Source organism: Macaca nemestrina, chromosome 4, assembly GCF_043159975.1.
Source record: "Macaca nemestrina isolate mMacNem1 chromosome 4, mMacNem.hap1, whole genome shotgun sequence".
NCBI lineage: Eukaryota > Metazoa > Chordata > Mammalia > Primates > Cercopithecidae > Macaca > Macaca nemestrina.
Window position 1 is genome coordinate 155,408,198 of NC_092128.1, and position 16,327 is coordinate 155,424,524.

General features: G+C 56.8%; 1 protein-coding gene across 9 annotated transcripts in view; it reads left to right on the forward strand.

Moving 5' to 3' along the window:
- Nucleotides 1-16,327, forward strand: part of CHLSN (cholesin) — a 143,008-nt gene that overhangs the window by 106,510 nt on the left and 20,171 nt on the right. For 2 of the 9 annotated variants that reach the window (XM_071095451.1, XM_024793315.2), the window contains exon 1: nucleotides 11,325-11,740. The exons of the other annotated variants lie outside the window; for them this stretch is intronic. In XM_071095451.1, the coding sequence (XP_070951552.1) occupies nucleotides 11,336-11,740 (405 nt within the window). In that variant the 5' untranslated portion in view covers nucleotides 11,325-11,335. Of the gene's footprint in view, nucleotides 1-11,324; nucleotides 11,741-16,327 lie in introns of those variants that run through there. 9 annotated transcript variants of the gene reach the window in all.

The window sequence follows — 16,327 nt, forward strand, 5'->3', positions numbered from 1 at the left end:
TTTTTTAAAGACAGAGTTTCTCTCACTTTGCCCAGGCTGGAGTGCAATGGCACGATCTTGGCTCACTACAGCCTCCACCGCCTGGGTTCAAGCAATTCTCCTGCCTCGGCCTCCTGAGTAGCTGGGATTACAGGTGCGTGCCACCAAGCCCGGCTAATTTTGTTTTTTGTTTTTTTTTTTCAGTGGAGACAGGGTTTCACCATGTTAGTCAGGCTGGTCTCGAACTCCTGACCTCAAGTGATCCGCCCGCCTGGGCCTCCCAAAGTGCTGGGATTACAGGCGTGAGCCACCGTGTATTTTAAATTTAATTGTGAAAACTTAAGCAACTTGCCCCAGGTCACACTGCAGGCTGTGGAGCCAGGATTTGAACCTAGAGGTACTCTGGCTTTTAAGATCAGGGTTTGGGACTTTGGGCCCTCCTAGCAGCCTGCCTAAGAGAAGCTTCATTATCTCCATGGTATAAATGGCCCAAGACCTCAGAATCACTGGTCAGAGTATGCACGTCGCTGTCTGGTCCCTGTAATGCCAGGCTCTGTGGGTCCTACCCACAGGGGTGCTCTGTGGCTGGGGAGTGCTGGAAGTTAGCTTCCTCTAAGCCACTGAGCTTTCAGGTCACCGCAGGCCGCCTTACCTGCAGAGACTTCCCATGCCAAGCAGGCCAGCCCTGCCAGGGAGAATGGCAGAAAGCTCGTGTGTGTCCTGGGGAGATCTGAACCACAATAAGTACTCGTAGCTAGGGGTGTAAACACCCTCCAGAGGCTGCAGCTTTGTACCCAAGGGTCCCGGCCAGCCCCTGTACAAGACTCAGTTGATAGGGGTAGGGGTAGGCACAGATGGGGGTGTGGGGGGTGCGTGGCCCTGACTTAGCTTCGCGGTTGCACCCTAGTCTAGTGTTGATGTTTGAAGTCATGGGGGTGGATGTGGCCTCCCCTGCTTGGCTGCTGAGGGCGTTTGAGGGCAGTTGTGTGCTCCTGGCCTGGGGCCGTGCCTCTGTGGCTGTGTGCGCTGTGTGTGTGGCGGCGAGGAGGGAGGGAGTTGCCCTAGTTGTGCACCTCACTCTGCAGCCCAGCGCACTGCCGAGGCTCTTGCCATGCAGCCACATGTCTTACGGAGATGTTGGGGCCGCCCTTCCCCTGCTGCGTTCAGGCAGGTCGGCAGGCTTTCCTGGTTATTCTGAGTGGCGGTCGGGAAGGTCAGCTGCACGCCACCCAGGGATCCAGGGCTGCTGGTCAGGAGCTGGAGAGGGGCCCAGCTGGCCTGGGTCTGTTTACATTTGGGCTTTCTCAGGGTGGGGGTGCGGGGAGTGGCAGGAAAGGCTGGCTGGCGTTCCCCTTGGAGATGCACCTGCTCTAGTGATTGTGTTTGCAGAGTGAGTCCAATACTGTGTGCCACGCTGATCAAGGACAAGGAGTATTTTACAATGAACTTCCTAGTTCTTGTGAGTGTGGCTTGTGACTTTCTTTGTTATAAGGCACACCCTGACGTTACAGATGATAAAATGAGAGTGAGCCTTAGCATAAGTGAGATAGCGTGTAACGTCTGACACTGTGGATGTATTAATAAAACTTGGGGTTGTTCAGAGCCCCTGTAAACAGCAGTAACATTAGTAAGGAATTGTGGAGGGCCTGGGCACAGCCCAGGTCCTCTTCCCTGGAACGCAGAGCCCAGGTCCTCTTCCCCGGAGCACAGAGCCCAGGTCCTCTTCTCTGGAGCACGTGGCCACCACCTTGCCATGCAGGGGCCTCCCTCCCTCTCTTGCACTGTCTCCATTCCCTCTTCCCAAATTCCATCCACACGGCTTCCAGCATGGACCTTTTCCACGTTCTGCAGAAGCGGCTGTTCCTACAAGGAACGTGGGAGGTGTCCAGCATGGGTCTTCAGCGTATGGCGGAGCCTCTGGCCTCAGGTTGACCCCGGGAGGCACCATCAGCTGGAGGTCCGGTGTGCAGCAGCCACTCACTTATGGAGCGCGGCTGCAGCCGGCACATCTGCCGTTGCTCATCCTCCCAGCCCTGCTGCGAGCTGCGCCTTCTCGTTGTTTATGTGTTCTAGACGCTAGGCTTTTGTATATGTGTGGTTTGTAAATATTTTGTTCCAGTCCATAGCTTATCTCTTACATCCTCTTAATGAGGGTTTTGCAGAGAAAAGGCTTTTTTCTGTTTTATTTTGGTGCTCATTTATCCATTTTTTTTTCTTTTTAATTTTAAGGATCTACTTTTGGTGTCATGGTTAAGAATTCCTCAATGGCTCCCAGATCCCAAAGATTTTATCCTACATTTTCTTATCAAAGTTTTATAGTTTTACATTTGACATTTAAATAGATGATCCATTTGAGTTCATTTTTTGTGAGGTTTAGGTTGTTGTTTTTTTTGTTTGTTTGTTTTTGAGACAGGGTCTCACTCTTGTCATGCAGGCTGGAATGCAGTGGTGCAATCATAGCTCACTTTAGCCTCGAACTCCCAGGCTCAAGTGATCCTCACCCCTCAGCCTCCTGAGTACCTAGGAGGACAGGTGCGTGCCACCATGCTTCTCTAATTTTTAAAGTGTTTTGCAGAGATGGGGGTCTCACTATGTTGCCCAGACTGGTCTTGAACTCCTGGCCTCGAGCAATCTGCCCACCTCCGCCTCCCAAGCAGCTGGGAATACAGGTGTGTGCCACCACACTCAGCCATTTTTGTTTTGTTTTGTTTTGTTTTATAGACTCTTTTTTAAGAGCAGTATTAGGTTCACAGCAACACTGAGCAGATGATGGAGTTTGCATACACACCCCCCAATACATGCATGGCCTCCCCCATTACCAACACCCTGTATCCCGAGCAGTGCATTTGCAACAGTGATGACCCTCTACGGCCACATCACGATCACCCGAAGTCCGCAGCTCACAGGGGGTCCCTCTTGGTGTGGCACACTTTGTGGGTTTTGATAAATGAATATCCACCGTGCATCCACTGTTACAGCACTATACACAGCAGCTTCACTGCCCCAAGAGGGCCCTGTGCGCCGCCCATTCATCCCTCCCTCCCGACCACCACTGACCACCACGGATCCCTTTCCTGGCTCCATGGTGCACCTGTTCCAGAATGTCATGCGGTGGGATCCCACAGCGCACAGCCTTTTCAGCCGGCGCCTTTCACTTCACAGAATGCTGTTAAACTTGGTCATGTCTTTTCACGGCATGACAGAGCCCTTCTTTTTAGTGCTGTCTGGATGGACTACAGTTACCCACTCCCCTACGGAAGGGCATCTTGGTTGCTTCTAATCTGTGCAGTTATGAATAAAGCTGCTCGAAATATCTGTGTGCAGGTTTTCTTGTGAACCTAAATTTTCAGTTCATGTGGGTGAATAGCAAGGGACACATTTGCTGAATGCTGTGGCAAGATTTTGCTTACTTTTTAAGCAACCACCAACTGACTTCCAAAGTGGCTGTGCCATTTTGCAGTCGCTTCCACAGCGATGAGTGCGTTCCTGTTGCTCCACATCCTCGTCCGCATTTGGTGATGTCAGTGTCTGGATTTGGGCCATCGTGACAGGTGTATGGTACCTCACTGCTGTTTTCATGGGCACTCCCTTGCATGGAAGGATGTGGGGCGTCTGGCCCCATGCTTATTTGCCATCTGTAAATCTTCTTTGGTTCGAGGTTTATTGTTTTCCTGTGGATGTCCTGTTGTTCCAGCACCATGTGTTGAAAAGATTTCTGTCTCCATGGAATTGCCTTTACAAACTTTGTCAGAAATCTGATTGCTCCGTTACTGGGTTTACATACACTCAAAGGAACATAAATCTTTCTACCATAAAGACGCATGTATGCGAATGTGCACTGCAGCCCTGTTCACAATCGCAAAGACATGATACCAGCCTAGCACTGTTAACAGTCGCAAAGACGTGACACCAGCCTGGCGCTGTTCACAGTTGCAAAGACGTGACACCAGCCAAAATGCCACCAAAGGCAGATTGGATGAAGAAAATGTGGTATATTGCCAGGCACGGTGGCTCATGCCTGTAATCCCAGCACTTTGGGAGGCCGAGGCAGGCAGATCACAAGGTCAGGAGATGGAAACCATCCTGTGAATGGTGAAACCCCATCTCTACTAAAAATACAGAAAAAAAAAATTAGCCAGATGTGGTGGTGGGCGCCTGTAGTCCCAGTTACTTGGGAGGCTGAGGCGGAAGAATGGCATGAACCCGGGAGGCAGAGCTTGCAGTGAGCAGACATTGCGTCACTGCACTTCAGCCTGGGCGACAGAGCGAGACTCCGTCTCAAAAAAAAAAAAAAAAAAAGAAAATGTGGTACATATACACCATGGAATACTATGCAGCCATTAAAAAGAAAGAGAGCTTGTCTTCTGGGAACTGGATGGAGCTGGAGACAATTATCCTTAGCAAACTAAGTCAGGAACAGAAAACCAGATACCACATGTCCTCACTATAAGTGGGAGCTGAATGATGAGAACTCATGAGCACAAAGAAGGAACAACAGACACAGGAGTGAACTTGAGGCTGGAGGTGGGAGGAGGGAAAGGAGGGTGGAGGGTGAGAAGAGGGAGAGAAGGCAAAAAGTAACTAATGGGTACCAGGCTCAGTACCTGGGTGATGAAATAATCTATACAATGACCCCCATGACACAAGTTTTTCTGTATAACAAACCTGCACAGGTACCCCTGAACCTAAAATAAAATTTTGAAAAAATCACATTGCTAACATGGGGCACCTGCTGGGTTCACTGTTCCCTGTTCCTCTGTGTGTCTCCCACTGCCCGTGCCGCACCACAGCTGTCCCATGACCCAAAATCAGGCACACAGTTCTTTCTGGTCATCCTTTTTCAGCGCTGTTTTAGCTATCCTTGTTAATTTGCTTTTCCATATACACTTTAGAATAATCTTGTCTTTACCTACAGGGAAAAAAAAAAAAAAACCCTGAAATTTATGGTAGGAGTTGCATTAAACCTGAACCTCAATTTTGGGAGAATTTATGTCTTGACTATGCTGTCCATTCTGTCCATTAACACAATGTCTGTCTCTATTTATTTGGATTCTTCAAAGTTTCTTTCATCAGTGTCTTGTGGTTTTCAGAGTTTAAGTCCCATACAGGCTTTTGTTAGATTTACAGTTAAGCATTTCCCTGTTGGTGAGCAGTTGTAGGTGGTGTTAGCACGGGAAGGCCAGTTTCGGCTCCGACTGTCTGTGGTCCTGCCCGTGCCCACCACCGGCTCCCTGTCTGTGGTCCTGCATGAGCCCACCGACAGCTCCCTGACTCTCTGTGGTCCTGCACGAGCCCACCGCCAGCTCCCTCTCTGTGGTCCTGCATGAGCCCACCGCTGGCTCCCTGTCTGTGGTCCTGCGTCAGCCCACTGCCGGCTCCCTGACTCTCTGTGGTCCTGCATGAGCCCACCACCGGCTCCCTGTCTGTGGTCCTGCATGAGCCCACCGCCGGCTCCCTGACTCTCTGTGGTCCTGCGTCAGCCCACCGCCGGCTCCCTGACTCTCTGTGGTCCTGCGTCAGCCCACTGCCGGCTCCCTGACTGTCTTGTGGTCCTGTATGAGCCCACCGCCAGCTCCCTGACTCTTTATGGTCCTGCGTGAGCCCACCGCCGGCTCCCTGTCTGTGGTCCTGCATGAGCCACCGCCAGCTCCCTGACTCTCTGTGGTCCTGCGTGAGCCCACCGCCGGCTCCCGGACTCTCTGTGGTCCTGCGTCAGCCCACTGCCGGCTCCCTGACTCTCTGTGGTCCTGCACGAGCCCACCACCGGCTCCCTGTCTGTGGTCCTGCACCTTCTGAACTCACAGTCCCAGGATTTATTTTGTAGATTATCTGAGATTTCCTGCATCAACGGTCATGCCGCTTGCAAATAGAGTGTTATCTTTCTTCCTTTCTGGTCCTTTTCCTGCCCTGTTGCCCTGGCCAGCCCGATGTTGGACAGCAGTGGGGACAGTGAGAGGGTGGACACCCTTGCCCTGTTCCTGGCCTTGGAGGAGCATCTGCAGATGCTCCTTACCTCACTCAGGAGGCACCTCCGTTACCGATTTCCTGGGTGTTTACCACGCGTGGGTCTTGAACTTTGTCACATACCCCCTGCATCAGTTGATGTGACCACGTGGTGTTTCTTCTGTAGCCTGTTGATAGGATGCATTCTATTGACTGATTTTTTTTTTTTTTTTTTTTTTTGAGACGGAGTTTCACTCTTATTGCCCAGGCTGGAGTGCAGTGGCGCAGTCTCACTGCAACCTCCACTGCAACCTCCGCCTCCCGGGTTCAAACTCCTGCCTCACCCTCCCTAGCAGCTGGGATTACAGGCGTGCGCCACCATGCCCGGCTAATTTTTGTGTTTTTAGTCGAGATGGGGTTTCTCCATGTTAGTCAGGCTGATCTCGAATTCCTGACCTCGGGTGATCCGCCCGCCTCGGCCTCCCAAAGTACTGGGATTACAGGCATGAGTCACCGCACACAGCCCGATGGATTTTTAAATAGTGAGCCAGCTGGCCAGGCGTGGTGACTCACGCCTGTAATCCCGGCACTTTGGGAGGCCGAGGTGGGCGGATCACAAGGTCAGGAGATCAAGACCGTCTTGGCTAACACGGTGAAACCCTGTCTCTACTAAAAATACAAAAAATTAGCCGGGCATGGTGGCGGGCGCCTGTAGTCCCAGCTACTCAGGAGGCTGAGGCAGGAGAATGGCGTGAACCCGGGAGGCAGAGCTTGCAGTGAGCGGAGGTCGCGCCACTACACTCCAGCCTGGGCGACAGAGCGAGACTCTGTCTCAAAAAAAATAAAATAAAAATAGTGAGCCAGCCTTCCGCCTCTAGAGTCAACTCTACTTGTCATGCGTGGTGTGTGACTCTTTTTCCATGTTGTTGAGTAGAAAGTTTGCATCCATATTTATGAGGGATATTAGTCCATAGTTTTGTTTTTATCTGGTTTTGGTATCAGGGTTATACTAGCTTCACAGACTGAGCTGGGCCGTGTTCCCTCGTATCAAGGTAGTGGTAACTCTTCTTTCAGTGTGTAACAGACTTGCTGAGACTGCGTGGCCTGTGTCAGCACTGCGAGTGCACAGAGGAGAGGTCCTCCAGCTCCCTGGGGCCCCCAGGTTTCCCAGAGAGGGGGTATCCCAGCAGGGTAGTGAGGAGCGTGCAGGATTGGTCAGGCAGACGGTGTGATTGGGCTGGAGGAAGGATGCTTGGGGCAGAGGCACTGCCCACGTACGTGCAGTACCCTAGCATCGTGCTTTTCTGGCAGTACCTCCTGGTGTTTTCGGGACCTGCTGATGGTGTGGTTTTCCTGCTGCTGCCTCTCATGGACGGACTGGAGCAGCCCAAGGGCGCTACTGTCACCTGGGCATGCTTGGCGGTGTGGGCGGGTGACTGTGGCCTCCGCTCACAGGGGCCTCCCGGGCCTCACACCCCCGCAGTGGATTCTCATGATGCTACGAGAGTGATTTGGCAGACAGGATCCTCACCGAGGCCCTCCGTGGCACCTTCTCTGCTCTGGCCAACAGTAGATCCACCTGCGGGGGCTTCATCCTCGGCCCCAGGTTCCATCTCAGAGACCTTATTTTCAGGCGGGCCGAGTGCGAGGGACATGTTTGGGCAGCCCCGTGGGCCGGGAGCAGTTCTCTGGATCTGGGGCCCATTTACCCTGCGTTGTTTGGGGCGTGGCATGTCTGGGAAGTGGGGCCCCTTGACCACCGGAGCAGGGTGGTTAATTAAAAGAACGTAGGCCGGGCGCGGTGGCTCAAGCCTGTAATCCCAGCACTTTGGGAGGCCGAGACGGGCGGATCACGAGGTCAGGAGATCGAGACCATCCTGGCTAACACCGTGAAACCCCGTCTCTACTAAAAATACAAAAAACTAGCCGGGCGAGGTGGCGGGCGCCTGTAGTCCCAGCTACTCCGGAGGCTGAGGCAGGAGAATGGCGTAAACCCGGGAGGCGGAGCTTGCAGTGAGCTGAGATCCGGCCACTGCACTCCAGCCCGGGCTACAGAGCAAGACTCTGCCTCAAAAAAAAAAAAAAAAAAAGAACGTGTCAGACATAGTTATGTCTTTCTTGAATGACTCAGAATGCTCCACATGGCCTCGATGCCTGGGCCCAGCTTTTGAAGGCTAATTCTTATTACCTGAGGAAGGTTTGGTGACCAAGGCTAATTCTTATTACCTGGGGAAGGTTTGGTGACCAGGTTGCTCTCACCCCCTCGGCATGTCCCCACAGCCACCCTGCACTCTCAGCCCCTTCCCCGGGTGGTGCTTGCTGGCCGTCCCCCCACCTGGACCATTCTGCCCTTCCTGCAGGTCTCTGGTCTCTGCCCAGGAGCCACCTATGGTGCTGTTCCCTGACTTCCTTCCTCCCCCAACCATTTTGAATCTCAGAAAATAAGCCTACCCTTAATTTTTCTCCTCAATATTATTACAGCGTCAGCGTAGTCTCTCCATAGGCATGCATCTTTGTCTTGTTCTGTCCAGACACGTAGCACGTAGAGCAGCATCCCATATAGGGAAGCAGCTCACCAGCTCTCTGGGGTGCCTTCCTCCCCTCTTGGCCCCTCCTCCTGGCCAGGACCTGCCGAGCTGCTGGGGGAGGGGGCTCTAGAGTCTCAGTCTGGACCACTGGCCACTGATGCTTCAAGCCAAGGCAAAGGGAGGGCTCCCTCCTGGCTACTCCACCCTTGAGACTGTACTAGGTACAAGGGGCCCTCAGTCGAGCCTGGGTGGATGTGTGGACTGGTGCATTCATTTAGGTGGTTGGATGTGCCGGTGCAGTAAGCAGCCCTGCACCTGCTGCTCTGTGTTGGCGCCCAGGGTTGTGGACTGTGGGAAAGCAGGCATGGTGGCACCTGCCTGGGAGAGCCCCAGCTGCCCGAAGAGAGTCCCATGTGCCCGGAGAGAGAGCCCCACCTGCCCAGAGAGAGCCCCACCTGCCCGGGGAGGGAGAGCCCCATGTGCCTGGAAAGAGCCCCACCTGCCCGGGGAGAGTCCCACCTGCCTGGGGAGAGTCCCACCTACCCAAAGGGAGCACCACCTGTCCGGGGAGAGTCCCACCTGCCCAGAGGGAGCCCCACCTGCCTGCGGAGAGTCCCACCTAACCGGAGGGAGCCCCACCTGCCCAATGCCACAAACCTATGTGTGGCTTCGGGGGTTGGGAAACAGCACAGCCCCACAGGCGGGTCACTGGGCAGAACCTAGGAAAGCGTAGCAGCTGCTACGTGTCCACCTTTGCTGGGTTCAGTTCCCCCTCTGTGAAGTGCAAAGAGCGTGGTGGCTGGAAGCGTGAGATGGAGTGGAGTGAAGCCCCTGGGGGCCACGGGTCATCAGCCAGCACCGAATCCCTGTCTCTGTGGGGCTGGTGGCCCAGCCTGGGGAACTGCACCCCACTGCCAGGACAGCTTCTCCTGCTCATGCTTTTGCCCGTGTCTCTCAAAGCAGCCCAGAGCCACCAACACAGAACTATGGGGAGAAGAAACCTGGTCCCCGGGCTCAGGTATGGAGACGGGTGGCTGTGCCGGTTGGTGCGCTGGTGAAGACAGCGGATGAGCAGGGTTGGCCTGTTCGTGGAGGCGGGTGGATGCGTGGGTTGGCACATTCGGGAAGACGGGTGGATGCACAGGGTTGGCGCGTACATGGAGGCGGGTGACCGTATGGGCTGGTGCGTTCATGCTGGAGACACACTGGGGAGTCAGCACACAAGGCCGCTGGGGCTCAGAAGGCCCAGAATTGAGTACCTCTCATGAAACCGGTGACTGAGCACACGCTTCCTTCTCTGTGCAAGGGGGGTGCGGACACCAGCGGCACAGACGCTAAACCGGAAGCACTGCTGTGCAGGGGCTGCGGGCAGTGGGCAGGCCATCCCTTCCTGGCCTCCTCGTGTCCACTAGCTCCAGGAGGCCTCCAGTCCGCCCTTGCCTGCCTGGCTGCCACCATGGAGCAGGCCTCTGCATGGGGACAGGCCCAGAGGTGGTGAAACAGCCAGGAGGAAAACACAGCCAGCCCCAGGCCTGACTCCTGCCTTGCAGATCCTCATTCAGCAGGGGACTGGGGCGCCCACACCCTCTCCCCAGGCGGGGGTGGCCTCTAGAGCAGGCTCCGCAGCCAGAGCATAGTGTGTCTCAGACCCTGACGCCTTGGGAGGGAGTCTAAGCCCCTCCTCCCCCGGAACCAGCCCAACCTCCAGGCTCACTGTGCTCTGGGTGGCCAGTGTGGCTTCCTGCACCATAAAATTGACCTGCAAGGCAGGTCAGGCACCGTGCTGCATGCTTGTAATCCCAGTCAGTGCTTTGGGAGGCCGAGGCAGGAGAATCACATGAGCCTAGGAGTTTCAGCCTCCTACGCCATGCAACATAGTGAGACCCCGTCTCTCCAAAAATTAAAAATTAGGATGGGCATGGTGGTGCGCCTGTAATCCCCGCACTTTTGGAGGCCAAGGCAGGAGGATCACTTGGGCCCAGAATTTCGTAACCAGCCTGGGCAACATAGTGAGACCCTGTCTCTACAAAACATTAAAACATTAGCAGGACACGGTGGTGCACTCCTGTAGTCCCAGCTACTTGGAAGGTCGAAGTGGGAGAATCACTTGAGCCCAGGAGATTAAGGCTGCAGTGAGCTCTGATGGTGCCACTGCACTCTGACCTGGGTGCTAGAGCAAGACCCTATCTCCGAAAACAAACAAGCAAAAAAATTGATCTGCAGCCATAGTCCCAGGGCAGGGAACACACAAGCCAGAAGAGATCTAGACGCCCTCTGTGTGGTAAGGAAAAGGCGGTGTGACTCATGCCTGTATTCAGCCAGCCGGTTTTGAGCACCTCCCCTTTGCTGAACACGTGGATGCCAGGGGAGAGCTAGGCTTCTGCCTGCAGGGCCTGGACAGGGGAGATGGGGGCAGACTGGGGGAGATGGGGGGACATGGAGTCAGATTGGGGGAGAGATTAGGAGCAGATTGGGGGACATGGGGCAGACTACGGGAGATGAGGGACATAGAGTCAGATTGGGGGAGAGATAGGGGCAGACTAGGGAGATGGCAGACTGGGGGAGATGGCAAATTGGGGAAGATGGGAGCAGATTGAGGGAGATGGGGGACACATATTGGGGAGAGATGGGACAGATGAGGGAGATGGCAGACTGGGGAAGATGGGGGCAGACTGGGGGAGATGAGGGGCATGGAGTCAGATTGGGGGAGCGATAGGGGGAGACTGGGGGAGGTGGGGGCAGACTAGGGGAGATGGGGACAGACCGGGGGGGATGGGGACAGACTAGGGGAGATGGGGACAGACTGGGGAAGATGGGTCTATGGAGGCAGATTGGGGGAGATGAGAAGATAATGGAGGCAGATGGGGGAGATAAGTAGGTGGACGATGGGCGCTGGGTGGGGGCGGTCAGAGGCAAGTACGTGCAGCGACACTGCGCGGGGGCGGGGGGTGCGCGCTCCACGCCGTTCGCACAGTTGGACCGAAGGCCCGGGGCGGCCAGAGCAGCCTGGTTTGAGGGGCGGTGGGGCTGCAGCAGGGTCCACCCACGCCCTCCCAGCGCCGAAGCCCCGCCCCCGCTCTCCCACCCCCGCGCCGAGGTCCCGCCCCCGCGGGCGAGCTGGCGTCACCGTCCAGCCGGCTGGATCTGGTTCCAGCCGCGCCGGGCCGGCCGGGCATGCGCAGTGCGGGGGCGCTGCGGCTGCTGGAGGTGGGGACCCCGCGGTCCGCACTGCGGCCGCATCCGTGCCCCGGCGCCGTACGTGCCCGCGGGACCTGACAACCGGGGCAGAGGTCAGTGCTCGGGGCCGCGGCCGGACCGGGGCTGCAGGGAGGGGAGAAAAGGGGAGGGAAAGGGACGGGCCTTGCTCCAGCCCCGCCCCGCGGCGACAGGTGGGCGCTCCCGCGGGAGGCCGTGGCTTCCGGGCGCTGCTGCGGGCCCCGCTCCGCCCTACAGACCCCGGGCCGACCGAGCAGCGCTTCTCGGGGCTCTGCTGCGCGCCGTTCCCCGGGCAGGCCCTGGACGGTCCCGCGCCTCCTCCCACTTACTCTCCTGGGGGCGCAGGGCCGGACCGCGGGTGGCGGGGTGGGGGTCCAGGCCCTGCAGGCGCTGCGACCCCTCGAGCGCCCCCGCAACCGGCCGCGCACCCCTGCGCTGTGGGGGCGGGCCGGGCCCCCAGCCGCGATGCAGCAGCCCCTGGGGGAGACACAAGCTCTGAGGACCCCGGGTGGTCTAGAGTCGCCGGCCGCCTCGTGACCCCTGGGAGGACCTGTGTCGCCCGCAGCGCCGCCTCGCCCCTCCCTGTGCCGGGGGAGAGGACCCCGTCGGGCGCCCGGAAGCCCGGGGCTTCCTTGGCTGGGGCGAGGCGGCCCCCCCATGGCGCGGTGGGTGCTAGTGCGAAGCTGTGTCCACTAAAGCAAAGACTCATAATGAAAACAGTCGGGTTAGCTTCACTCGGGAGCCTTCCTGAGGACGGCGGAGCGGGCCCGCAGCTCCTTCCAGAGGCTCCGCCGCTGCTGCGTCGGGGTCAGCCGGGTTTGGGTGGGTGGGAGAGCGCAGAGGTGTTTGGAGCGAGTCTTTTATCTTCCGAGGAGGCAGTGGCCCGGGCAGGTGGCGGCCCCGCGCTGGTCCTGCGCTGTATCCTCGGAGCGTCCTCAGCTGCGGCGTCCAGGCATCCGCACAGAGAGCCTGCTGCTGGGCCTCAGAGGGCTACAGAGACGGCAGGAATGGTGACCAGGAATGGTGACCGTTGTTTCATAGTCCTTTGGTTATGAGTAACTCACCGAATTGACAGTGTGATTTTTATGAATTCGTTGTGTTCACTGAAGAGCTGTGGCAGAGTGAGAAAACCTAACACGTACTTAGTTCCCAAATGTGAGTGTTTTCAACTATGTGTAACAACTAACAAAATTGACATAATGATCCACTTCACGGACATTTAATTTTGATTCTGTCATTTCCTCATTTTAGAGGCAGTAACATGTTTTGTTTTCTTCCTGTCGCTCAAACCTCTTCGAGGCTCCTGCACGGCTCGTGCTGTGCCTCCGGGCCCAGGTGACCTCGTGGGGGAGAAGGAAGGGGCCTCTGAGATGAGAATGTAGTTTTGCTGTTTTTAGTTTATACTCAAAGCGCTGCAGTTTCCTGACACTACAGAGCACACCGGTCACGCCGGCAGGATGAAGCGCAGAGGCTGCCTGATGAAGTGGGCTGCGCGCTAGAAAATCCACGTGCGGAGTAGCTTGGTTCCCTCCACGGGGAGCGTGCCAGGCCCTCTTGGGCGCCGCGGGAGCCTCGCCTTCTGCACAGGCTTCAGAGCCAGGTGCTGGAGCGGCAGCGACTGAGGGGCGTGGATGTCTTTGCACGTTTCCCATGTGTTTTTCAAACGTTAATAACGTGATTTTCAGTAAAGTGGCAGAATCAGCATTGAAGAATGGGGAGCAAGTGCGAGCCGCTTTCTTGCGAGTGGTTGAGAAGCAGGCTTTGTGTGGTTGGCAGCCCCCCGTGCCTAGCGGCTGCTCAGCCCTACCCCTGCTGCTCCTGCGGGAGCCGCCTTCCCGGCTTAGAAACAACACTGCCTCAGACTGCTAGTTAGCTGCGGCCTCCACAGGGAAGCTGAGGCAGGTTCGTGTTCTCATAGCTAGGAAGGACGTGGCCCTGGCAGGGAGCTGCAGCACAGCCTCTGGCAACACAGAAGCACTGCCCTGCTGGACCCTTGCCTCCTAGGTCAGCTGTTGCCCACCCAGCAGCCGGAGCGCTTGCTCGCATAGGCTCCTCAGCGGTGCCAGGTGCAGCTGGGCTCCACCCTCAACTGGCCCAATAGTAGCAAAAGAAACGAGAAGTGTCGTGAATTGTTAGACAGCATCCGTATGTTTAAGTTCAAATTAGAGCCGCCCAGCCACACGTGTGGATACAAAGCTGCCATTCAGTGGGGAGCCGGAGCCTAGGGGCCTGTGTCACTCCTCTGGATGTGGATGTGGGTGAAAGTCACCCAGAGGCCTTGCCAACATTCTGGGAGGTGACAAGGGGGCAGGGCCTCTGGGATCTGGGGTCAGGAGTTCCAGGAGGCTCGCTTCTGCTTCTGCCCAGCAGTTCACTGTTCCCTCCACGGCAGCTGAAGCTTCAGCTGCTGCGCGGCCTACCCGACCAGGGGCAGAAAGGAGTCCTCCATCCCAGGCAGTGCCCTGGTGGGTGTCCGTCCTGTGGCAGACACTGGCCGTAGAGGCTGAGAAAGAGAACCCCAGCCTGCCTCTGGAGGCCCAAGGGAGGCAGTGAAGGGCCCGAAGCTAGCGATGCAGGAGTTTCCAGAGCGCAGGGGAATATGGAGACCAGCCCTCAGCTCCACTGGGGAGCCACACAACCTCTGCCAGTGCTGAGTGGTTACAGGGCTCTGTTACCAGCCCCATTCCTGCTGGACGGGCGAGGTTAGTCCACATCGCACCCCCCAACCTCTTGTGCTCTGTGACCTCAGAATACACAAAGCTGTGTCTACAGGCCTCAGCGGCTGTGAGCTCCTCGCCTACACTGGGGGGTCCTCAGTTGACACCTCAGCCAGTGTCCTGTGCCCCAGTGGTGCCAGGACAGAGTCCCTGTCCCCGACCTGATTTATGCACCTCCTCACTCACTGCCAGCACTGTCCCCCCACCAACAGGCTTGCTCAGTACAGCCCCAAACCCAAGTCCCTAGCACCCACACCCCAGTGAGTTTCCTGCGCCCTGTAGGCTCAGCTGCTTCTCATCCTCCACCCACCTAGGATCCTTGGAACAGGGAGTGGTTCTTATTTAGGTCCCTGAGGTACCAGCTACAGGCTTCACTCTTAGCAGCCACCACCCCAGTGATGAAGCTGATAGCCTAAGCAGACTGGCCCCTGCAGAGCTCTGGGGGGAGGTACCTGGCTTCTCCAGCCTCCACCCTGGCCCACAACTACCTCCAGGCCCAGAGCAGCAGATCCCAACCTGCCTGCCCCTGGGGCTGGGTCTCCAGCAGTCAGGACTGAGCTGCTGCTAGCTGCTGACTGGTTCCTTCTGGCTGGGCAGGTGTGGGGCGAAGGGGGCGCGTTTGCCCCATGTCCCCATCGGCTGCATCTCCACACCTTCCCTTGTGACACCTCCGACCAGAACAGACCAGGAGTGTGGAAGGAGCCCCCACCTTCTCCCCCAGCTCCCTGGGGTTGTCTTCTGTCTGCTCCTTTTGTCTTCCACACTGAAGAGTGTGCTCCAGCTGGGGATGGGCGTGCGTGGTGCTGGGAATGGACACCTGGGAAATGGTGGCGTGTGCATCAAGTCTAAATAGCCGTTCGCAGGTTCTTGGGGCTTTTTGTTTCCAGAAACCTGATCTGATCTTTATAGAAAGTGCTCCTCTGTACTCCAGCCTGGGTCTTCCTCCCGTCCAGGCCGGCAGCACTGTCTGACTCAGCGAGGAGAGGCTGAAACTGGAGAGCCCCTGGGAAGGCTCTTGAGGGCCAGGTGGCAGTGGGGAGGGTGGCTTTCGTTCCCTGCCCTCATCCTAGCGTTTAGCAGACTGCCCCACACCGCGGGTTTCCATTTTCACCCTTGGGTTAAGAGAAAAGCAGGAATAAAAAGTTTCTAATGTTGCTCGTGAAATTCAGCACTGGCCATCAAAGGCACCTGGGGCTCCCACGTCTCTCCTGCCCCTATGGGTCCATTTTCTGCTGTTTGTTGCAACCCACCTGCATCGTTGGTGTGTGCGGCTGAACTCAAGCTGTTTAGGAAGCCCACAGGCAGGGCTCTGTGGGGCCCATTCCTAGTCCCACATCTCTGGCAAGGGCTCCCCTTGAGCTGAGGCTTCTGAGCTCCTCCAGGTGGGCGTAGGGAGGCAGGTCCCACTGTCAGCCAAGCTGCAGGGTTTTTAAGAAGAAAGTGGGGGCTGCGCACTGTGGGCTCACACCTGTAATCCCAGCACTTTGGGAGGCTGGCCGGAAGGATCACTGTAGACCAGGAGTTTGAGAGCAGCCTTGGTCCTATCTCTAAAAAAATTTAAAAACTGGCCAGGCGTGGTGGCACATGCCTGTAGTCCTGGCTACTTGGGAGGCTGAGGTGGGAGGATTGCTTGAGCCCAGGAGGTCGAGGCTGCAGTGAGCTGTGATGATGCCGCTGCACTCCAGCCTGGGCCACAGAGCAAGACCATGTGTCAACAAGAAAAAGCCTCTGTGGAAGGGCCTCCAGTCCCCTGGCCTGGGCTGCAGGGGCCGCTGCTCCAGCCCTGCCTTCTACATGTGCCAAGATGTGAGCAGTCACCCCGGAGATCCTCACCCCTTCTCTATAGAACGAGGAGTCAGGCTGCCAGGGATTGGGGTCTGAGCGCATTGCTGTCTCTGTGTGTGTGTGTTTCTTGGGAAGAGGGCCCCATGGTCTTCATCATGT